Genomic DNA, 24,260 nt, shown 5'->3' with positions numbered 1-24,260 from the left:
CATGACGTACATTTATGCCATGTGTCGGGAAGTACATCCCGACCATGACGTAAATGTACGTCAAATGTCGGGAAGGGGTTAAAAGATGTGACACTGCCCAGACTTGTGCACCACCCCCCCTCCTTTCTGTCTCCCACACAAATAACCATAGCATTTCGCAGAGCAGAGTACCTGATGCTGCCAATACTCATCTAAGGTGGGTGTCCATATATATCCATTGTGACATCTGGGGTTGTAACAATTTCTGGTGTGTTTGGGGATTATGGTAATGAGTTGTTTGTATACTTGATGGAGGTTAGGGGTGTGTGTGTGGGGGAAAGGTGGGGTATTATCTGAAATGTGGAGGTTTGTGGTTTGTTACAGCAGCATAAATGTTGGGGACAACTACACTGCCAACGGCTTATACACAGGTGTAGTGATGCAGTAATTCCACCTATGTTGATGTTGGACAAGCACACATATGTTTTGGTGCCGTCCAGGTGAGGCCACATTTAGACTTTTTTCCAGGGCCATTTTTAGTTCCCAATCTGGCCCATATCTTGTAAAGCTTGTTGAGCTTGTGTCCTGATTTTGTGTAAGTGTATTAAGGTGGTTACGTGGTACTGGTGCATAGGGTACTCTGTGACTGGACGGTGTATAAATCTTGAGGCAACTCAAGATTTAATTGCAACTTTTTGGAGTTTATTTTTTTAGGCATATGTGTCAAACTCCGCATGAATCCCAATGAAAATCATTACACGAGGTGTCCGGCACTATGCAGTTTAAGAGCTTTTTACAGATGTTTCTTCAGACACTGAGATAACTGAGTTTGTTGGGAGTGTTCATGACCTGTGACATCTGATAATTAGGGCAATTTATCAAATCAGACAATTTAACCATAGGCCAAGGTAACATAACTTAAAACTATAGAACCTTTAAACACAAAAAAATTCAGAATCAGCTTTATTGGCCAGGTATACTTGCGTATACTTTGAATTAGATTTGAATTGCTGTGCAACAGCCAGGGTGGAAACAGGTAAAACGGACTAATGGCACCACTGAATGGCTGCATATCTCTACGTGTGATATATATCTGTACTTAGGCCCTTATTCAGATCTGATCGCAGTACAAATTTGTTCTCAAAATGGACAAAACCATGTGCACTGCAGGTGGGGCAGATGTAACATGTGTGTTACATTTGTGTGGAGTGTGTTGAAACTGAAATCTAAATTGCAGTGCAAAAATAATGTAGCCAGTATTTACCCTGCACAGAAACAAAATAACTCACATAAATCTAACTCTCTCTCTACATGTTACATCTGCCCCACCTGCAGTGCACATGCTTTTGCCCATTTTGAGAACAAATGTGTACTGCAATCAGATCTGAATAAGGGCCAAAGTACAGATATATCACATGTAGAGATATGCAGCCATTCAGTGGTGCCATTTGGTGACTGCAACAACCAGATAGGTAGCAGGTAAGAAACAGTACAGATATAGAACAGGGTTGCCTACCTGACCCTCTCCTTCAGGGAGAAAATGCTCTGTTCCTGGTAATGTATAATTGCCATCACCTGTGGGGAGCTAGTTATAAGAAAGTTTTTCCACCACAGGTGATAGCAGTCATACATTACCAGGGAAGTCCAGGAACAGAACATTTTCTCCCTGAAGGAGAGGGTCAGGTAGGCAACCCTGATATAGAACAAGATCCTAGGCAGCCATCAGCGGCACCATCATGTTGCACAGAGGCAGCAGTGGAGGGGCTTAACAGGCCATCTCTCTTCCCTTCAGTCAGCTTGGAGTGGATCCAGAGGCTGTCCTGCTGAGGGACTTAGGAGAGCCAGCGTGGTGGTGGTGGTGGGGGATGTGTCAGTGAGGGCGGGGAGAATCCGTGGGGCCTGAGTTGGGCCCTCTCTGGGCCTATAGAGTAGCAGAACCTGCTCCCATGGGGGCCACTGCCGCTGGGTTTGCCCGGAGTTGGAGCATCAGGTGGGAGGGCAGGAGGGCTCCCGTAGTCTTCTGGAGTACAGCAGCTGCGGCCTGCAGGCTGGGAATCACTTGCTGTTTCAGCCGGGTGGCGCAACCTGGTGACATGGCCAGTGATCCTGCTTAGCTTTGGCTCATGCCGGGGCCATTGCTGATGCTGTCACCTGTCCTGGCTGGGGGGGGGGGGGGGTTGTTGCATCTTGCTCTGGGGGACACTCGGCAGTCCTCCTCGGCGCTTCCACCCTCATCCGCCTCCTCTGTCCACCTCCTCCATCACCATCCAGGCCGCACTTCTCCTTCTCCTCCAGGGGCCGAGGATGGGAGCATCCCCAGGCCCCCACCGGATGCAGCAATTGTAAAATACTTTAACACATATGTAACACAGTGTAACCAGTATTTCTATATATGGTTCTCAACAGATCACAGCACTCACCTTTTTTTTTTTACATAATTTTTTGCTTCAAAAAACCCCCCAAAAAACGAATACCAGAATTAAATATACAGTTTAGAGTTAAGTATGTAAATGATAACCCTTAAGTTATATGACAAAGAATATAATAAAAAGAGAAAATCTTCTGTTAGAGGAACATAGTGCAACTTAACGGTAATTCACAGGACTTTCCATGCACAGGCTACAATTTGGTCAGGGGTATAGGGAGCCATGCTGTGCCCTGGTAATAAATGGGAAGGCATTTCTTATAAAAGCATGGATGGTGTAATGGTTAGCATTACTGCCTCACAGTGCTCAGGTCATGGGTTCTATCCACACCATGGCTCTAACTGTGCGGAGTTTGTATATTCTCCCTGTGCTTGCGGTTTCCTCCCACAATCCAAAAATATACTGCTAGGTTAATTGGCTCCCAACAAAATTAACCCTAGAATGTCTGTGTGTGCATGTACATGTGGTAGGGAATATAGTAAGCTCCACTGGGGCAGGGACTGATGTGAATGTTGAAATATTCTCTGTAAAGCGCTGCGGAATATGTGTGCGCTATATAAGAAACTGATAATAAATAAATAAAAGGGGGCAGCCTGTGTGCTCCCAAGGAGGAGCCATTGCAATTCAGTTGATTATTAGTTCTATGTTCTATGTATAGACAAAGGTTAGGGATTCAATTTATACTATACATGTAATAGTGAATGGACTACGTTGCTCCGCCTGTTCTTCCTGCCCCCTCCTTACCAGATATGCTTACCCTGTCCCCCTTTTCCGTTTCAACCCATCATGTGCACATCACACTTAGGGGTATAATACCTTTGCAACATCTTCACTAATATAAACCCACACCTTAGAAAATATACCCCCCTAGTTTGCACAGTAGAGGTTTGTGGGAGCGGTGAGAAGCATTTTAAATGTAGTTTTGTTATCCAATTCTGTTCTGTCTAGTGTCATACTGCATTTTTGATCAAATTTACTTTGTAACACTTTCAAAGGGAGTGATACCTTGCCAAATGGTATGGTCCATCTTTATTGCAGTTATTGTTTTCATTAGCAAAATACACGTAAATAATGCTGCAGATACAATGGGTGTCTGTTTATGATGAAACATTAAGCATTAACTAAAACATTAAGTTGGAGCCTGGAGATAGTAGGTCTGTGAAGAGCAATTGTTGGACAAACACAAATACAAGGTTACTGTATGTCACTTGTATACAACTGCCCCCCCCCCCCCCCCCACCCTATAAAATGAAATAACTATAAATGTAAATGCAATTTAAGCAAACATTTCAAATTATATACATTTATGTTCCAAATTATACTGTAATAGACAACAATAAATTAAATCTACTTAACCACTGCAAATACCTTTTTCTATTTGAAAAGGCTACAGCTTTCTGTAAAGTATATGTCAGCAATGCATTTTGCCTTACTGAGTGCTTTGCCAGTCTGCTGTGGTTTGTACTGAGCATGTTGCATGAGGACTGTGGGAGTAAGACCTGTGATATGTTGCTTTAAAGCCTTGTGCCTGCTGTTTAAGCTTCTCTACGTTGTATGTTGTGTCTCGTAATCAATTAATGCCTTTATTTTCGGTTATATCATCATCTAATGCATTGTTTCTGTAACATTATAATATTATTATTAATACAATTTGCTTATTTATATTGTTTCTTTTTCATTTACTAATACCTGAAGGAAAGAACAAGGAGAAACATCTGGCAGGTTTGTATTAAAATTATTTCTTATGCACTTATCGAATATTTAGTGGCACTTTAAAAGAGCTATATGGATATTATACTAATGTAAGTGTGTCAGTGATAATGAAGGCATTTCTACATGGTGGATTTTTTTTAACATCTGGTTCTAGGCTCCATTTCTAATCGGGTATGGATTGTAAATGTCATGTGACACTAATATCTAACTCACTTATGATACTGTAAAGTGATCAGTATTAATGAATCAGCAGTCACTGTGATTGAGCTTAGCTACTTATTTTTATGAAACTGAATAACAGAAACACAATTATTGCTACAAATAAAGACTAAGGGGGGTATTCAATCTTCGGGTCACGGCAGACGAGCTTGCTCGCCTGCCGTGACCCAGTCCCGTTCTCGGTCAGCTCGACCGAGAACATGCAGGCGGGATTCAATGCCCCGCCTTCAGCGGGGCGAGAAGGGGGCGTGGCCGCGAGTTGCGGCCGGGAAGTGACGAGATGCAGCCGGCAGCTCGTCACTTCCCCGCTGTTCTCGGCAGAACGAGCCCGACAGCTAGAGATGTCGGGCTCGTTCTGCCAGGAAACCCTGTTCAATGCTGTCGGGCAACACATACCATGCGGAGAGGGAGGAGAGACATACACAACACAAAAACCTTGCAATCCCGATGCGCGCTCCCGTGGCAGCACAAATTGAAACCAAGATAGACAGGGCAGCAATGACTATATAGTGCAAATCTAATGCAGATAGCATGAAGATTGCATAGCACTCGAATCTTAAGTCGAATATCAAGGGAATCTCACCGTGTGTACACACCATTAGTTTAAGCATAATGATACATGGCTTGGGTCACTTGTATCGAAACTCTGACCTCTATCTTTTTTTTTTTTTAACAATATTCCCTGACCACTCTATTTCCAACACTACATCCCTGACCCCTCTATACCCCACACTACATTACAGACCTCTCTATTCCCAACACTACACTACTTACCCCTCTAAATCCAACACTAGTTTACTGACCTCTCTATTCCCAGAACTACATCACTGACCCTCTATTCTCAACACTACATCACTGACCCTCTATTCTCAACACTACATCACTGACCCTCTATTCTCAACACTACATCACTGACCCTCTCTATACCCAACACTACATTACTGACCTCTCTATTCTCAACACTATATCACTGACCCCTCTATTCTCAACACTACATCACTGACCCCTCTTTACCCTACACTACATCACTGACCCCTCTATACCCAACACTACATTACTGACCTCTCTATTCTCAACACTATATCACTGACCCCTCTATTCTCAACACTACATCACTGACCCCTCTATACCCTACACTACATCACTGACCCCTCTATACCCAACACTACATTACTGACCTCTCTATTCCCAGCACAAATCACTGACCCTCTCTTGGGAATAGAGAGGTCAGTGTTGGGAATAGAGAGGTCAGCAATGTAGTGTAGGGTATCTACACTACATTGCTGACCTCTCTATTCCCAACACTACATCATTGACTTATCCATACCCTACACTACATCACTGACCTGTATACCCTATACTATCTTATTGGATGGAAGAGAGATAGTCTGAAAAAGCTAAGGTAGGGCAACACATACCATGCGGAGAGGGAGGAGAGACATACACAACACAAAAACTATAACAAAGGGCCAAGTGGGCAAAGGATACCGACCAAACACACAAACACAGGGGTGTGTGTGTTCACTTAGTTGAGCGATTATTTGCAATGATGCGTGCATCAGGGCCATCTTAACAGCATTATGGGCCCCCGGGCAAAGCAGTGCAGTGGGGCCCCTATATATATATATATATATATATATATATATACAGTTAGAGAAAGAAGGGCACTCAGGGACTAGATGCTGGTGAACGTAGGACAATTTTTATTGCCTGGTAGGCTACGTTTTGGGGTCTCCCCCGTCGTCAGGACAAAACAATATATATATAATGTCCAGGGGGAACTTCCTGCACCTCGATAAAAGGGCTAGCAAGCCCAGAAACGTTGTTTCTACCTACCTGAGTGTGGAGTTTTTTGTCATTTGAGTGCCGCCATCCCCGTGGACATTGTGTTTAGCAGCCGTCGTGCTGCATATTGGCGGGCACCAGTCTTACTTTCTCCTTGCACCTTTGCCGCTGTGGTTCTCGTGGGATTGCCTCCATTTACTCTCTCTCTCTCTCTCTCTCTCTCTATATACCTTTATATGTATATTTATGTGTAATATATAGGTCCTTACTTGAACTGAATTTAGGGGCTGGCAAACATCAAATGATTTTTTCACTGTGTGGCCGCATGCAAGCGTATTTGTAAGAGTACACATCTGCTCGCATGCTAGTGTGGGGATTCACTCAGCAGCGGGTCATGCGTTTGGCAGGGTGGCCTTTACTTGCTCGCTAGGCAGGGAAAATATGCAGCCTAGCAAGCAGGTCTGAATTAGCCCCCAAGACACCACTAAAATAGCAGCCTTTATATAATCCTATCCAAACACAAAAGCTGCATGCATGGACTCCCATTTTGTTTATATATATATCTGCTGATAATATATATATAAATATGTGCATGTATATATTCTACCTCAACTTGGTGGACAGAGCTGCATGGTATCTGCACAATTCTTCCTATAGTGCGAACTGGTGCGGCAGGGCAGCGCTTCTGACATTAATGCCTAGCAGCAGGGAGGCCAGGGCTTGTGTAGCAGTAGCCTTTCACTGCGAGTCTCCTCTGCCGGCACAGTTGATGTCGGCAGAGTACAGTACACCATTGCGGCTGGAGGGGGTGAAGGGGGGACGTGCCCAGAGTTGGCCAGGGCATGCGGATGGAGCTTGGAGGGGGGACGGATGCGGCCTGACCTGGTGGCGGGGATGCGGCTGGAGCTTGGGGGGGGGGGTGGTTTGTGGCCATATCTGCTGGAGCGGATGCCGCTGGAGGAGCTTGGAGAGATGATGGACACAGTCGGAGCATGGGGGTGGGTGATGTGACTGGAGCTGTTACAGACGCTCCGACACAGAGCCGAAGATCACAATGCAGCGGTACCATTGCACTACATATTTACATAAAGAGTGGAAGCAGGGCTCCCACTGCAGGTCATTGGTTAGTAGAGAGCACTCGTCCCCTCCCAGACTGGACTCTCTACTCGCTCCCAGTAATGCATCAGCGTCATGATGGGGTGGTAGTGGTACAGGGTGCGATTGGGGGGGGGGGCGGGCTTGAACTTTGGGCCCCTAGCATTGTGGGGCCCTTGGGCAACTGCCCTTCAAGCCCATATGCTAAGACAGCCCTGGCGTGCATTTCATTTCTGAAAACCCTATGGTTTATGTTTTACACAGAGTGTATGCACAAAGGTGCTGTTGTCATCATTTCATATGGTATCAGAAAGGTGGTGGAAATGTGATAGGTGTTCTTGGGTGGGGGGTTGGAGAGAGCTACAGTAGTAGTGCATTCAAAAATGGTCTGTTCTGCGGGCTGAGAGTGTCACAAGTGTGCCAAAGCAGCAGCTGTTTTCCCAGATGCTCAACCACTCACATGCTCAAATGCTCCTTCCTACTTGTAGCACTGCTGATACAGATGTGTAATTACAGCATTGCTGCGGTTGTGCCGAAGAGCCAGCAGGTACTGCAAGACTCCCATGGCATCCGGCATTTTTTTTTCTTCTAGGAATGCCTCTTAGCCATAATGCAAAGCAACAAAGATGCACCAGTGGACTGTAATGTGTATGTGACACTTGTACAGTACATCAGTATTTTGGGCAAAAAATACTCCCAACGCTGAAGTAAATTTACTAAGATGGGAGTTGTAAGTGAGATGGGATATTGGTATGGGAAACAATCAAATTCTACTATCTTCTAGAAGGTGCTAAATAATAATAAGTAGATTTTGATTGGTTGAGCATAGCAACATCCCATCTGAAATAGAATATAAACCCTGCTGAGTCTAAGATGAACTGGAAGCTTACTCGTGTCATGTATCTTGTGTTCTGAGGGCCCTCATTCTGGTTGGCTCGCTGCTTTGCAAGACTTGTAACGCCACCTGCTGGGTGTGCAAATGCCCCCCGCTATACGTTACACTCTGCTGACTTAGATCTGTGGCTTCCAGCTCCAAGAACTGGATGGGCAGTTGGCGTTCAGTGACAGCAGCTGCCTGCCCCTGGAAACCAGGTACCCCTCTGGCATTCGCATGGTGATGCCCAGCATTTTCCTTGGCGCACCCAGCAATTTGGTAGGTACACCCAGGAAACACAGGACGGTTGCATGCGAATGCCCCCTGCCTGCCCCCTACATGCCCCCCCTTTGTGAGCGCCTCAGAGACTATGCAAGTCTCCAAATGCGAGCGCCTCTCAGACTATGCAAGTCTGCAAAGGCGCCCGCATTGAAGCCCTGCACATGCGCATAAGCGAATATGCGTATGCACAGAGCTTCAACATCAAACTACTTGTGTGAATGTACGGGTGAGTTCGCTAATCAGAATGCCTAGATGTATAAAGACATAGCTATATGTTAATATAGAAAAGTGCGTCTATCATTATTTCCTGGATATATCTGTGATGTTGTGAATGGGTGCAGGGTGTATGGTATGCCTCCCCCCTCATATAGTGCTGCAAGAACAGTAGCATGTTTAGTCCTTGGAATTGGAGGAAGCAATGTGGCACTGATGTGCTACAGTAACATCCCTATGAATATGTAAGCACAGAAGAACAAATAAACTTTATTCGCCTGAAGTTTGCAGTAAGAGCCTGATTCTGCTTGATTCGGTAAGCTGATCGCAGTTTACTGAGTCCCAGAGTGCCTGCCCCGCTGCTCCGCCGAAAAAGTTCTTCCCCTTGCATGTGCCCGCAGCAGGAGAAATCATTTGATGGACAGAGACCATCGAATGATTTCTCCTGGGCTTGCAAATATAAGTCAGTGGAGACTGGCTTATATTTGCAGGCTACGGGACAAAGGGCCTTATTCTAGTTCACTCTTTCTGACAAAATCCTTCTTAGATGGAAAAAACCATGTGCACTGCAGGGGGGCAGATGTAACATTTGCAGAGAGAATTACATTTGGGTGAGTTATTTTGTTTCTGTGCAGGGTAAATACTGACTGCTTTATTTTTACACTGCAATATAGATCTCACTTTGAAGTAAAACCCCACCCAAATCTAATTCTCTCTGCACAAGTAGCATCTACCCCACCTGCAGTGCACATGGTTTTGTCCATCTTAGAAGGATTTTGTCAGAAAGAGTGAACTAGAATAAGGCCCAACAGCAGGGCAGGTGGCTGATGTGATTTGATGTCAGCCGCCCGCACCCGGCACCACGCATCATGATACCATGTTGAAGCGCCGCCACCGCCCTTGACCTCCCCTGAGAATGTGGGGTACTATGTGGCATAATGTGTTCTGGCAGCACTGCAATGTGATATACAGTAGCATGAACTTGGTGCCTGATTTAATTTTGATCGCTATTGGGTGATTTTGCAGAGCGCTGTGATCAGATCGTCACTGCCTGACATAGGGAGTTATTCTGGTTGAATTTGCAGCCTTGCAAGTCCTCCAAACCCTGCCTTGCAAATGGTTGGCAGTCGCCACCCATTCACAAGGGTGACTTGCTCGTAGGGGCTTGTGAATGGATGTTACACAGGGCAGGAGCAGGGAAGGGGGAACCTCCCACATCTTTCGATGGGCACTGTCCATCGAAAGATCTGGAAGGTGCATATATATGTAGGGTAGCTCTGAGTAACCTTATATATGCGTGCATGCTGGGGAGGAAATGGGCAGGCAGCCAACATCCAGTGATGTCAGCTGACCACCCCCACCCCCACCCGCGTCACAGCCTCATTAGAATTAGAACGCCCAGCGTTCTCATGAGAACGCCCATAAAACACTGGACATTCCCATATGCTAATGGATAAATAATAACCCCCATAGTTATATAGCCCTTGATAAACAAGCAGAAGCCCTATTTCTGGTTAAAAACGAAAACAAGAAAAACTTTTTGCCAGATAAGGCTTTGCTACTTTTAGCTAATTAATTTAAGGCATCCTAATTATATTATATATACAGCAATAGTGGCGTCAGCCGTGTGTGCAGACTTCATTACAGTACCAGTTGATTTGTAAGAGCACACTGGCACTGCTAAAAGTGACCCTTTGGACTTTAAAACTGAGAGGAATTTCTATGGGCAGCATTACACAGTGCACCTACCATTAACTCTTGGAAAATGTTGTGGATATGGGGAAAAAAATGTATGCACAGTTGTTACAGGTGTTTCCATTGGTAGCAAAGCAGGTGCAGAGCAAAACAAATTTTATGGCACAAGTGACAGTAATAGCAAGCAATATTTTTTATATTTATACAGTATATGTCTTCCATAGTTAATGAAATCTATTAGCACTTCATAACTCCCCTTGTGGCTTTTGTAATATACTGTACAGTGTGTTATCCACCGACAATGAAATATGCTGAACAGCTTCTCCTGACTGTAGTATACTTTGGGTGGATATCATGTGCAAAAGGAAGGGGAAGAAGGGGTAGGGAGATAGGTCTAGGGCACTGAGCAACCTTAACTGCAAAAGAGAAAGAATATATATCGATCTCAAGTATGGATACAAATATTGGGTTATGTTGTGGAGGTGTTCCCTGGGATTATGGTAATAATGTCGAACAATTTATCCAAGAGGGGATAAGAAAAGTGTAATGCAACAATTTCGTTTAATGCAACAATTCAAACAGTAACTTTACTAAACTATAGAAGGCGAGTGCCCCATCCGGGCAGATCTTTCCTTATCCTCTCTAGGATAAATTGTTTGACTTTGGGTGGATAGCCAGAACCCAGTAATCTGCATATATATTTTATTTATGGAATACCCTGAAAACTATGTTCTGTTTTGGCTATAGATATATATAATATATCATTTAAGATATTTTAAATTGTAGAGACTGATTTATGTTATTAACCATAATAAACATTTAGGAACAGAATAAGAGACACAATTATTGCCTCCTACTATGGAACAAACCTACTATGAAATAAACTGTGTCACATTATGTTTCATACAACTTCTCTGCATTACTGTCCACTATGGATGTTTTATTGCATGTAGCCTGTAGATTTTGATTATTATGCAAATATTGTAACTATATATATATATATATATATATATATATATATATATATATATATATATATATATATATATATATATACATATATAGTATTCTGGTATGTTCGGCCCTCCGGACGAATATCTTTAAGTACCACGGTGCCCTTATGGTGTCTTGTAAAGGTTATCTTGATCCCCTGTTCTGAGCCCAGACACAGGGGAAGAAACGGCACGGTGCAGTGAATGGCACCTATGGCACCATTTGCACATAACAGCGCATCCTGACGAAAAGGCAACACGCCTTGAAACGTTGAAGATTATGCTGTAACCTATTGAACTTTGAATTGATAAAACCTCATTACCAAATCCGTGAGTGCCGTTTCTTCCCCTGTGTCTGGGCTCAGAACAGGGGATCAAGATAACATATATATATATATATATATACAGTAAAGAGAACAATCTAATAACCTGTTTCTTAGTGCCTGCTGTATCAGATGACTTTATTCGTGTCAATATCTTCCTTTTCTACTAATGTGGTTTTGCATGTAGTGTTTTTTATTAATATACTGTCTTAGTGAAGTGATGAGGCCTAACTGTCTCCTGTTAGTGCCATGTGCAGTAACCTGATCCTCTATCTCCCCTCACTCCTAGTAAGCTTTGTAGTAGTAAACAGAAGCTCTTCAGGATGTACAGCTCTCGGAAATTTAGGTATTCAGCATCCAGTCTGCTCATATAATATCTGAGAATGCGATCTGATAGAAGGTGCATGATGGGTGACTTCCTTTCCTTGTGCTTTGTAATCTCTGCCTACTCGCTCGTGTGGCCTTACAGATTTTGTGGAACTCTAACACTTGCTTGAAATGTTCCCTGCTGCTTGCTGCCTGTGATAATGTACTGTACGCTGGCAGTTTGTTGTTACCTCTTGGCAGACATGACAAGGTCTTATAAATAGATGTTAATATTCTAGTGAACAACTGCACACATGGCCAGGCGTAAACTGAATGCCCTAACGTTCCTGAGTTTGAAACAATCCGCCCGTCTATATTAGGAGCTAGATCGGATACTGAACAGATGGGATAATTAAAATGACTGGTGTCCACAAGGAGTTGAGACAAGATATGCTTGTTACAATTAGTAAATAAAGCAGTAGTTTCTTGTTATATTTCGTTAATCAATGTAATGATTTATGACAATCTAAGCTATGTATACACGGGTATGGATCATTAGGTCACCAGCATTATGGTCGGCAAGCATTAGATCGACACCATTAGGTCAACATGCATTTAGGTCGACATGCAGGAAGGTAGACGTGACTTTAGGTTTACAGGGTCATTAGGTCGACATGGGTAAGGGCGACAATAAAAAAGGCGACGTTTTTTTTTTAAATCGGAATGTCAACATAATCAACATAAACACTAAAAACGTAGCACCATTCTAGCTACGTTCGGCACACTATTTTATTCTCCCACTCTGCCCTAGTGGGTGGTAGGGCATGAAATACAGCCTGCCGGCACATGTCATGTCGACATGGACATTGAAAAACGTACCACCGCGTCCCCTCACATGGCTAGCTACGCTCACCATGCCTTGGGCACTATTTTATTCTCCCACCACACCCTAGTGGATGGTAGGGCATGAAATACCGTCTGTCAGAACATTTTGCCTCAAAAAATAGTAAAAAAAACCATGTCGACCTTTGACCCTGTCAACCTAATAACCCTGTCAACCTAACCCATGTCAACCTTAAGTCAGGTCGACCTGAATGCACGTTGACCTAATGCTTGTCGACCATCATGCTGGTGACCCAATGACCATATCCCATAAACACTTTGTATACTGATGGAGAACTGAAAATGACTACGTTTCTGTAAATAATGCATGGCTGTAGTGAAGGAAGAGTACAACAAGAGTTTTCAGCAGCCAAATCCATGTTGCCAACATGCTTGTAAGAAGAAAAAAGGGATGTATCACCCATTCACACAGTACTGTAGCAATTCTGTAGATAATGCTGATGTGGGATGTCTAAATCTGTTTAAGAACAGGATGATACAGAATGGGGCAGGATTGTTCCATTCCTTAATATTTCACACCCTTTCTATGAGAAGCCAGGATCTATCTAGCCAATTACTATTGTATACAACTGTGTGATTAGAATACATAAACAGTGTAAAACAACTGGAGCTGTACAACTGTACCTAACATGTTATAAATACTAATTACTGCTTATTACTTTGAATTCCTTTTTTGTATGCTGGAAAGAAGGTACAGTATTACATGTTATACAATGCAAAATCATTCATTTCTAATGGGAGATAATAAACAGCTTCTAACTTTATAAATAGTTTGGTTCATATAACAATACTTTTAGGGTGTTCCCGGAAAATTACGTTTCCAACTTGCTGTGAGTATCAGTGGTGGATATAAAATCAGTAGGGGAATTCAATATTGCGGGAGCTTGAATAAAGATTAGCTGGTATGCGCTCCCTATAGCCAGTTTAATAGCAATGAAACCTAGCACTGCAATGCGAGATTTCCAATGGAAGACACTAAACAGGAGCAAAAGGATCCAAAAGGATTACAATTCTCAATTTTGGCCTCCTTCCCATAATGAAGGAGCGGGGTTTGAAAATTAGCACCATCTGAATGTGGTAAATGGAACATGTCAAATGCCAAAAATTTTGTATTTTCCGAGCTTAATAAATTATGGTCCCTATACTAATATACGGGTACAGTGGGCCAGATTGGATCTGAAAGTTGAACAGAAGTTGTTCAACTTTGTTACTTCAGTGCTGATTGGTTGCCATGTGTAACTCCTCCTCTGGCTCACTTCTCTTTTATCACCGCTTCATACATCTGCCCCTATTTTACATATTTACTAATTGTTATTGTTGATAATATTTGCCATATTTTCATGGAAAAATATAAAAAGTATTTATTGTCTATTTATTGTACGAGTGTGGGAAAATCATCAGGAAGGTGAATGATAACAAGTGCTCGGAAATGCTTTGCATGTGTTCTTCCAATAGGGCATGGTTAAGTATTTTGATAGCTCGGTAGGACTTCTTTTTTGGTTGCAAGTTTCGCATTTCAGGGTTGTTGTTTTTTTTTAAGAAAACTTTCAGGTGAAGAATTGCATGCTAATAATAATACCACCATATGCTATTTATTTGTGTTATTAAACATGGTGACAGTACAGTACATCATTTCACATACAACCATTATGACAAGTATTTATTTTCTTCTTATTTGATACTGATATGAGCATGAAAGCACATTTTTATTTGTTGAATCATTTTTTTACAATGGGTGAGACATTAAAAGTAAAAAAATGTTGATCCACTTTTTGTTTAGGGGCTTTTAATACAGTATAAGAAAAAATTTACCCATAAACCTAGAATATAGTGTGTTAATGTAGGCTGATGAACATACAACAAAGCAATCAGGCGCAAATAGGATATAAATACTAATTGTATAAAATGTATAACCGCTCTATTTAATGTATCTGCATAACCAATTCGATTACACAATTAATCAAGTATACCATGTTAATCAATATATATTTAGAAAAACTGCTAATGCTATACAAAAACATACAAAACGTTATGTTTTTTGTACATATGCATGCTGTTATAATGTAGTGTAAACCTCACACGTAAACAGGAACAGATATAAAGTGGCCATGGAAAAGGTTCTAAAAGTGGCCATATCACAGGCATACACTACAAATACCATTTACTATTACACCCTACAGAGTGCATACCACTGACACACCTCGAATAAAGAAGGAATCCCATTTGCCACCCTGCACTATTGAGAGGCTGCTACACAATACAGACAACAAACCTGTTGCTGCCATGCACCACATATAGACATTCCAGTGACTGACATGCACTGCAGACAGTGTTCTAGCACCTGTAATACAGCATGCAGACAGCAACCTAGTGACCATCGTACTATACATAGAGCATACCAGTGACATGTCCAATGCAGATAGTATTATTACATAGCATGATAATGACTGTCATAAAATACAGAAACTCAGTGCCTTTATACAAAAACAGACAGCCTCCTGAAGCAATTCAGTACAGACAGCATTGCACTGACTTCCTATTCAACAAATATGGCAACCCAGCAGGCACGCTTCTAGAGAGAATGAGGCCCATTTGCAGACTCCATCTGGGGCCCTCCTCCTATTGACAGCAGCACTTTATACTCTGGGCACTAGGTCTTTGGGAAAATGGTGCAGTGGCCATTTTCCCAGTGATGTTCTCACTGCGCATTCGCAAATCGCCATAAAAAGGTCATTATGCTATATTCCTGACAATTTCTGCAATGTTATTGCTTCCAAAAATATGTGTATAGTGTGCATTGCACACACTGCTCCCATTCTAAATATGCCAGTGCATAGCAGTGATCCTACTGACCAGCATATTGTCAAATTTGGGTTGCGGAGAATGACTAGATTTTTATTATACTATGCATTATACTAAGGAGTCAAAAGAGCACATCAGACAACAATATATAAAAGTGCCATGTCTGTATCTGCCATTCCAGTTTTTAGACACGTAGCGAATACAAGGGGGGATTAAATGATATTTTACGCTATGTAATGGGCTCCTAGTGGAGCAATTCAATTGTAGCTCTGATTGGTTGTGTCAGGTATGCTCATAACTTCTACTTGCACCTCCCTGAGATGTTGAGCAGAAATGTGAGAAAATACAGGATTTTGACCATGCAAATGTATTTTTCCTTGTTGCACTCAGTACTTTACATATGTTTTAGAAGGCATTGTATTCAATTTGTTCAGGTGCACAAGAATTTTACAATTTGCAATAGGAAATAGTATAATACAGGTTGAGTATCCCTTATCCAAAATGCTCGGGACCAGAAAAATTTTAGATAACGGATTATTCCGTATTTCAGAATATTTTTATATTTTAATGAGGTATCTTGCATTTATGTTGTACAAAACATGAAATATACACAAATATATTTTATTGTCCATGAAACAAGGTTTCAAAACATGAAACAAAGTTTGTGCTATATTGGGCACTGAATTTAAATGCCAAGCAGTCATTTACTTGTACATATTTAGTGCCAGTTACATATCATATCCTCAGTAGTGCCAGGTACAGGTGTCTCAGTAGAGCTTTTAGCAAAAACAAAAAATTACTTTCTGGAAACTATGGATAAGGGATATTTGGATAAGGAATACTCCACCTGTGCTAATTTAATTCTGCCATGTTATGTTTTTCACACAACAGTTTCCCTTTTCCACAGTAAACCTTTAATTTCACTCCATGCCTATAAATAGAATTAAAAGAACCCGGATTTACAGGACAAATTAAATCATGTATCATATTTGGAATATAATTATGGTGTGGAATTATTTATGGTTATACTATTGAAAGTTCTCAGAGACAAATATAATGAAATAGCTTAATTTTTGGTGAAATTGTCCAAGTAATTATACTTCATGCCCAAGCTCTGTACTTTTACTCTTTGCTCACCACTCGGTGAGTAGATTGGTCAAATATATAAAGTAAGGGATCATGGAAGTCAAGTTTGTTTACTCATTTTGTCTATGATTCTTATTTTAAGTTTTGCCAGAGCTTATTTTACAGGAATATCAGCATAGTCTGTTGTGGTTGCCATCTTTCTGTAAAAAGGATTAATCCAATAGTCAAATACACTGTACATCGCAATACGTCTTGGTTTTGGACTGTGGACTTGGATGGACTCCCCCAAGCCTAGTCTCTGCAAACCAGTTGTCTGCTATGTGTGCAAGCAGGGCCAGCTCTACCATTAGGCAGCTGCCTAGGGGCTCCAGAATCTGCCAAAAAAACTTGCACCTGCCCTGTGTGCAGGAAATGTCACATCAAAGTGTAGCCCTTATTTGTTCATCCAGCCTCCTTTAAACTTCACCTGGAAAGTGCATTTGATTCAAAATGGTGGTCTACTCTCCTAGTTAAATGCCTGTCCAAATGACAGTGTCGTCTCTATCTGCTCCTGCCTCCAATCTCTGTATTCACAGCTCCCTCTCTCTCCAGGGTGCCAGATGGCTGCCCGACAGTCAGGATTCCGATGGTCAGTACTCTGACATCAGAATCCCAACTGTTTAAATGCCCGACAGTCTGGATCCCAACTGACAGGGGCTATTCTCCATTGTGGGGGCCAACAACCACCATAGAAGGAGAATAGAACCTATGGCAAGCGAAGTGAGCCACCGAGCCTGCAGCGTGGCAAGAGCAGCAAGCCCGCAAGGGGCTTCTTTGCGCTCACCCCCCTGTTGGAGCACCGGCAGTCTGGATTCTGGATTCTAGTAGGTGGGGTGACAGCTGTTGGGCAGTACGAGGAGTCACGTAGAGCTTGTGAGGCACTTGAATTATCTAAAGTCTCTGTCCTTTTAAGGCCCCTAAACCCCCCATCCCATCACCCCTCCTTATTGCCTCTGTCCTCCTATTGCTTCTCTCTCTAATCTATCTTGAAATTTGCTGCACAATGCAACAAGACATATGAAGGACTCATGGAAACCACAGCCCACAAGTAGAATGCAGATCTGTAGTGTGACAGCCCTATCCCAGACAGGCAGTCAATGAGTGTGAGCCCCCATCAGCCTGTCCGATAAACATAATTACATTTTGCAAGTTATTTAAAGCAAGCTTTTTTTTTCATGTGAAGCCTTATGTATTTTATTATTCCCCATTTCCGTTGGGGGCCATTTTGTTGTATTTCAAATTGTTGCCAATGTGTTCGGTTTTTTTGTGTGTGAAGTTTCAGTGTGTTCTTTTTTTTCTTGTGGGGACTAATGTGTGTTTTTTTTTCATGTGAAGCCTTACATGTTTTATTTTTTCCTCTAGGGGCCAACATGTGAATCCTTAAACGTTTTATTTGTGTGTGTGTTTTTCACATCGGGGACAATGTGTATGTGTGTATTTTTATATGTTTGTTTGTAGGTGGTCTAGATGTTTTTATTGTTCCTGTTGAAGCCCATCTAATTATTTTTGACATACTGTACTGCCGTTTCTAAGTTTTCCACGCCTCCATTTTAAAGTTTCCACTTCAACCTCTGATGTTTTATAAAGCACACACAAACTAGGGATTCGGCATGAAAAGCCGGCGGTCGGGATCCCGGCGTTCAAAATCCCGACGCCGGACTCCCGAACGCAGAAATCCCGAAAAGGGGGGGACGTGGATCGCCCCCCCCCCCCCTTGCGGGCTCGCTGCGCTCGCCACGCAGCGGGCCCGGTGCCTCGCTACGCTCGGCACACTCATTTATTCTCCCACCGAGGGTGACGTGGACACCCACGGGGGGAGAAAGTGTCGGGATTTCGGCGTTCGGGATTCTGGCGTCGAGATTTTGAACGCTGGGATCCCGACCGCCAGAATTTAAACTGCATCCCCATACTAGTATATAGTAATATATAATACATTGGAATAGCACAAGGAGATGGTCCAAGAGTTCTTATACTGTGTACAATTAATTCGCAGTCACCACCATAATTTTACATTAATACAGTATAAAGACAAAATACAACATTCAATTGTTATATTTATTTTAGAATAAAAATAAGTGCACATTGCATGAGGATACGGTTTATTAAGTACATTATTGCCTGCAGCGAACTAACCTGCATGTTTACTTATATTACATACAGTATTTAATATAATTGTTCTGCATTTCGGTTTACAAGTGAATCTGTCATTAAATTACTATCCAGTAGCATCGTTTGTATGAATTATCTGCATTATGTTTGTACTGATGTTATTTTGATTGCATTATGATATGTTTTAGTGAAGTGACTGCACAAATGGAGCGTAAGGATTAGTTCATAAGTTCATAAAAAATAACATGGAAAGCCAGAGTATTAAATATGCTCATTACAGAGTTGTACAGTATGCTGGTCTGGCACGGATGCTTATATTGCTAATGGAGTAATAAATGCATTTGATTCACTGTAATTTTCTTTCACAGCCAGAAGTTAAGTTTTAAAGAGCGTGTGCGCATGGCAAGCCCAAGAGGGCAAAGTATAAAGAGCAGACAGACATCAGTTGGAGATCGTCGTTCCCCCAGCACTGATGTGACCACAGAAGCAAGCCCCACAAAAGTACAAAAGAGCTGGAGCTTCAATGATAGAACACGCTTTCGCCCTTCTCTTAGACTGAAGAGTTCGCAACCCAAACCAGTGACTGATAGTAAGAGCTTCCGCTTTGCTACATACCTGATTACAGTGAGAAATATAGCAATAAAGCATGGTGCACCCGAGATAATGCATTTGTTATTGGGACATACATATATTAATAAAGCTTAGCACTACTTTACATAATACACATAATTAATAAAGTATAATAATAAATTATAGTATGCCATTACATAATACACTGATTTTACAGTCTGGCATATTAATGCTGTGATGTACACTGTAGTAGTAAAGGATAGTTCTTGGAAAAATGGAATACATATGGATGACTGGTGGCGGGGATGCTGGCGGTCTGAATACCAACCCTGATGTAGGGAAACCCGACAGGGGTCTGGTAAGTATCTTTACCTTTCCCCTACCCTCCTCTAACCCTAACACTCCCTCCCGCACCCTACCCCAAAACCTCCCCTGCAGTCTAACCCTACCCCAAAGCCTTAACCCTTCCATGATGCAGCCTATCCCTAACCCCCAATCTAAGTGCCTTACCCCCCCCCCCCCCCCCCCGCAACCTAACCCTAACATCCCCGGGCCTAATACTAATCCGCCCAGCATACTAAAGATTGGCATGCCGGCAGTCGGGATTCCAGCGTTGGCATCCTTATAAATGTCAGGATTCCGGTGCTGGTCTTGTGGCCACTAGTCAGGATTCTGACTGCCGGCATAACGCCCGCCACATTAACCGCATCCCAATAAGAAAACACATAGGATTACATGAAGTATTGTAGTAAAGAATAGCAATTCATAATATAACAACATTTTTACATGAAGCTTAAAGTAAAGTATAGAACACCATGACATAACATACAATTTGTAAAATAACACAGTTACAGGTACCTGTAAATATTAGTATCCCCAGGAAGTGTCTATAACAAACATTATGGGCCAAATGTAATAGCCTCCGAGTTCATAGGCCATGCAGGAATTATGAGGTTTTCTAAAGGGGCAATCATTTACAAGACATAGTTTTTCTTTGTAAGTGTTTGCACCTTTAAAAAAATCTGTGAGTTTGGACGGCATTCCACATGGCCGCTGAACTCGGATCCTATTACATCTGCCCACATATCTGCTAGAGTCCTCAGTTGCATACAGTAGATTGGAAAATTGTCAAATTAACCCAGCTTCAGAATATGAAGAACTGTAGAACTTGGCTCCAATAGTTGTCACCTAATCACAATGTTTTCCAGGAGATCACCCATGCATAGTAATGTGGCCGGTGCCCAAACCCAGTTTTTTTTACACATCACTGGGAACATGAGCTTCAAAAATGTCCAATTTACCTTCCCATTTTAAAGCTTGTCCCGGGTAGCTAAATTTATTTCAGATATTCAAATTCTTATATATGCAGGATCCCTGAAGCATGATGTGACACCTCCTCCCTCACTTCCCAGCTTCAGCAGATCAAGCGCTGTACAGGGTTGTACATTTTCCCTTCCGATGGAATTACTTTTTCCATCGAAATGCTGGATTAAGTTGCCAGCTGTCGAATGTGGCTTACCGCTGCCCAACTGATGGCATCCTGCCTTATATGCAGCTGCAGACACCTGGAAATTGTATCTGCACCTGTGCATGTGCATAGTACAGCCATTGATAGTATTACCAACAAAAGGTTTTGATAAGATGGAAAGTAGCCATTGCATTACTTGATTGGATGCTTGGTTTCTGATGTCCATACCTAGTGTGCAGATCCTGTTCTGTCTGTTACTGCTTCTTACTGTAGCAGGCGAGATTGGGGTCTCTGGTGACTGGAAGCATATTTCTGGACTATGATATCATAGCCCAGTACAAAACTCTTAGCAGACAGCAGCTTTACTTTGGTCCATAATGTCTCTCATTCAGGGTTAGATGTATGAAGCAATGATAAGGGAGGAGAAAAGAGCCAAAGGAGAAGTGCCCCATGGCAGCCACTTAGCTACTCTGTATAATTTTATATTATGGAAATTATAGATGTTACATCAGTGGTGATTGGTTGCTATGGGCCACTTCTCCTCTGGCTCGCTTCTCCCTTATCACTGTTTCATCCACTACCCCTCCGTTTTTAAGCACCAATTAACCTTTGCCTCCCTAGGTAATGCTCCCTAGGTAGCCTTTAAATCCTTTAAGGTTATATGGTGTAATGGTTAACATTACTGCCTCACAGCACTGAGGTCATGGGTTCAATTCCCACCATGGCTCTAACTGTGCGGAGTTTGTATATTATCCCCGTTCGTGGGTTTCCTCCGGGTACTCCGGTTTTCTCCCACAATCCAAAAATATACTGGTAGGCTAATTGGCTCCCAACAAAATTAACCCTAGAATGTCTGTGTGTGCATGTACATGTGGTAGGGAATATAGATTGTAAGCTCCACTGGGACAGGGACTGATTTGAATGTTCAAATATCCTCTGTAAAGCGCTGCGGAATATGTGTGCGCTATATAAGAAACTGTTAATAAATAAATAACTAAAATATTGTGAGCATAGGCAAATCTAGAAATATGGTAATGGGTGGTCCCAGATCAAAATACTGAAGCAGGTTGGACCTTTGCACAGCGAAGAAATGCAGCGAAAATGGGGTGTGGCCTCATGTAAAGGAGGCATGTCATCACAAAACGGGGCATGGTATTACACATTAGACCACACACCATAATGTCCATTACACAATTTAGCAAACTCTGTAATACCCATTACAAATAAAGCAACATGCCGTAATGCCAATTACACATAAGACCACACGCCGTAATGACAATTACACGTGCCACACATCATGATGCCCATTACATTCTATATAACAAACCGTAATGCCCATTACATATTTGACACATAAGTGCTGCTTACCTAAATGTTCATTGCTAGTGGGTTCTTGCTTGATGCCAGGGGCTTCATGCTCAATGCCAGGGGCTTCATGCTCGATGCCAAGGGGGCTTCATGCTCCTTGCCAAGGGGGAATACATGCTTGTTGCGAAGAGGGAGTTGTTAAATGCTCATTGCAAAGGGGGAGTGGGGATTGCTCATTGCTAAGAGGGGAATACATGCTTGTTGCCAAGAGGGAGTGAATTGTTCCTAGCCTAGGGGGAGTTAAATGCTCATTGCAAAAGGGGAGTGAATTTGCTCCTTGGAGGGGGGGATTGCTTGTTGCCAGAGGAGAGTGAAATTGCACGTTGCCAATGGGGGGGGGGGGGGGGAATGCTCGTTGCCAAGGGGGAGGGTATTGCTCGTTGACAAGGGGAAGGGAATTGATTGTTGCCAAGGGTGAGGGTATTGCTTGTTGCCAAGGGGGAGGGTACTGCTCGTTTCCAAGGGGGAGGGAATTGCTTGTTGCCAAGGGGGAGGGTATTGCTCGTTGTCAAGGGGGAGGGTATTGCTCATTGTCAAGGGGGAGTGACATCGGGCACACACAATTTATAGAGATATAACAGCCGGGCAGAAAAGGGCTGTATGCTGCCCGGCTGTATAGTCACTTTCTAACTTCTAAGCAAAGCAGCAGCTCCATCCCAGTCAATATCTTCATTCAATACTCCCGCTGGACCGCAAGCCAGGAGCTCACAGCCGGCAGCCAATCAGGAGCAGCATTGGTGTTATTGGAGGCAGCTCCTGATTGGCTGCTGGACCTCGAGCTCCTATTGGCTCACGGTCCAGCGGGAATATTGACGGTATTGACGGTGACGGAGCTGCTAGTTTGCTTAGAAGTTAGCCAATGACTATACAGCCAAGTTAGCCAATGACTATACAGCCGGGCAGCGCACAGCCCTTTTCTGCCTGGCTATCATTTCTTTAAATTGTGTGTGCGGCATCCGGGGGTGTAATGGGTGATCCGGTGCACCCCTGGACCACCCCTTATGCTGCCCATACACTTGTGCAATCGGATTCGATGCAACATCGCAGTGTGATGTCCATCAAACGCTGATCGCATCTTGTGGTGCTAAAGTGCCCCCTTTGCAGCACCGATGTCACATGCCATCTTGAGATTGCTGGAAGAGGGCGGGCAAAGGACAGCGTTATGTAGCACAAGAAGTAGTGCTAGCGGGCGGCGGGGGTCAGTCAGCGGTGGCGGCAGAAGTGTTTAAAACACTGGGCAGCCCTCTGATTGGCTGAGCTATCTCAGCCAATCAGAGAGCTACCCAGTGTCTTAAACACTTCTGCCGCCACCGCTGACTTACCCCCACTGCCCGCTCACGCTACAGCTACAACACCGCCCTCTGCCCACCATCTCCCGCGCCGCCAGCGGTCCCTCCGGCCCCCTCTCCCCATCCCTAAGCCCCTGAAAAAGCATTGCCTCCTCCCCCCACCAGCGGATTGCATTCAAGCATCACATGCGATTGCTCCTGCAATTAGATAAGTATTATGTGCAACACATAAGATCTTGAGACCCAACAATTGACCGGCGTGCCCGCGCATCGCGTCGAATGGTACACATTTTGTGCATACAATCATTCGATTTATCGGCCAGATGTGGTCGAAATCGAATGATTGCATGCAATATCTCACAAGTGATGAGATGGCAGCATTAGATCCTCCTATGATTGTGATGGTACCAGAATGATTGAGTAAATCAGACTTGCAACAGTAACTTTGAAGCCCCTTTATGCTTTCCTTGTGACACACAACTGGTGTCTTTAAGCTCTGCTAATACTGAGCCAACACTTTTATTTATCACTTGACACATGAGCACCAGTCACTATAAGTTGTGTGTCTCATATTAGTTGTATATCCCTATATTCCCCTCACACTTCATGCTAAACAACCGTGTCTCCGAACATTGGCCCTTATTCTGGTTGGTGCGGTAATATCCGCGTGCGTTCGTGCCGCCGATGTTTTGTGTCTGCGCATGTGCAGAGGCGTCTCTGCGCA

At 43.1% G+C, this 24,260-nt stretch overlaps 1 protein-coding gene across 1 annotated transcript in view; it reads left to right on the top strand.

Moving 5' to 3' along the window:
* KCNQ5 (potassium voltage-gated channel subfamily Q member 5) overlaps positions 1-24,260 on the top strand; it is a 527,262-nt gene that overhangs the window by 457,786 nt on the left and 45,216 nt on the right. Inside the window, exons 9-10 of the mRNA XM_083177212.1 lie at positions 4,101-4,127; positions 19,210-19,430. Coding sequence (XP_083033338.1) covers positions 4,101-4,127; positions 19,210-19,430 — 248 coding nt within the window. The remainder of the gene's footprint in view (positions 1-4,100; positions 4,128-19,209; positions 19,431-24,260) is intronic.

Source organism: Crinia signifera, chromosome 3 (assembly GCF_055691185.1).
Source record: "Crinia signifera chromosome 3, ASM5569118v1, whole genome shotgun sequence".
NCBI lineage: Eukaryota > Metazoa > Chordata > Amphibia > Anura > Myobatrachidae > Crinia > Crinia signifera.
This window is presented reverse-complemented; position numbering and strand designations above follow the sequence as displayed.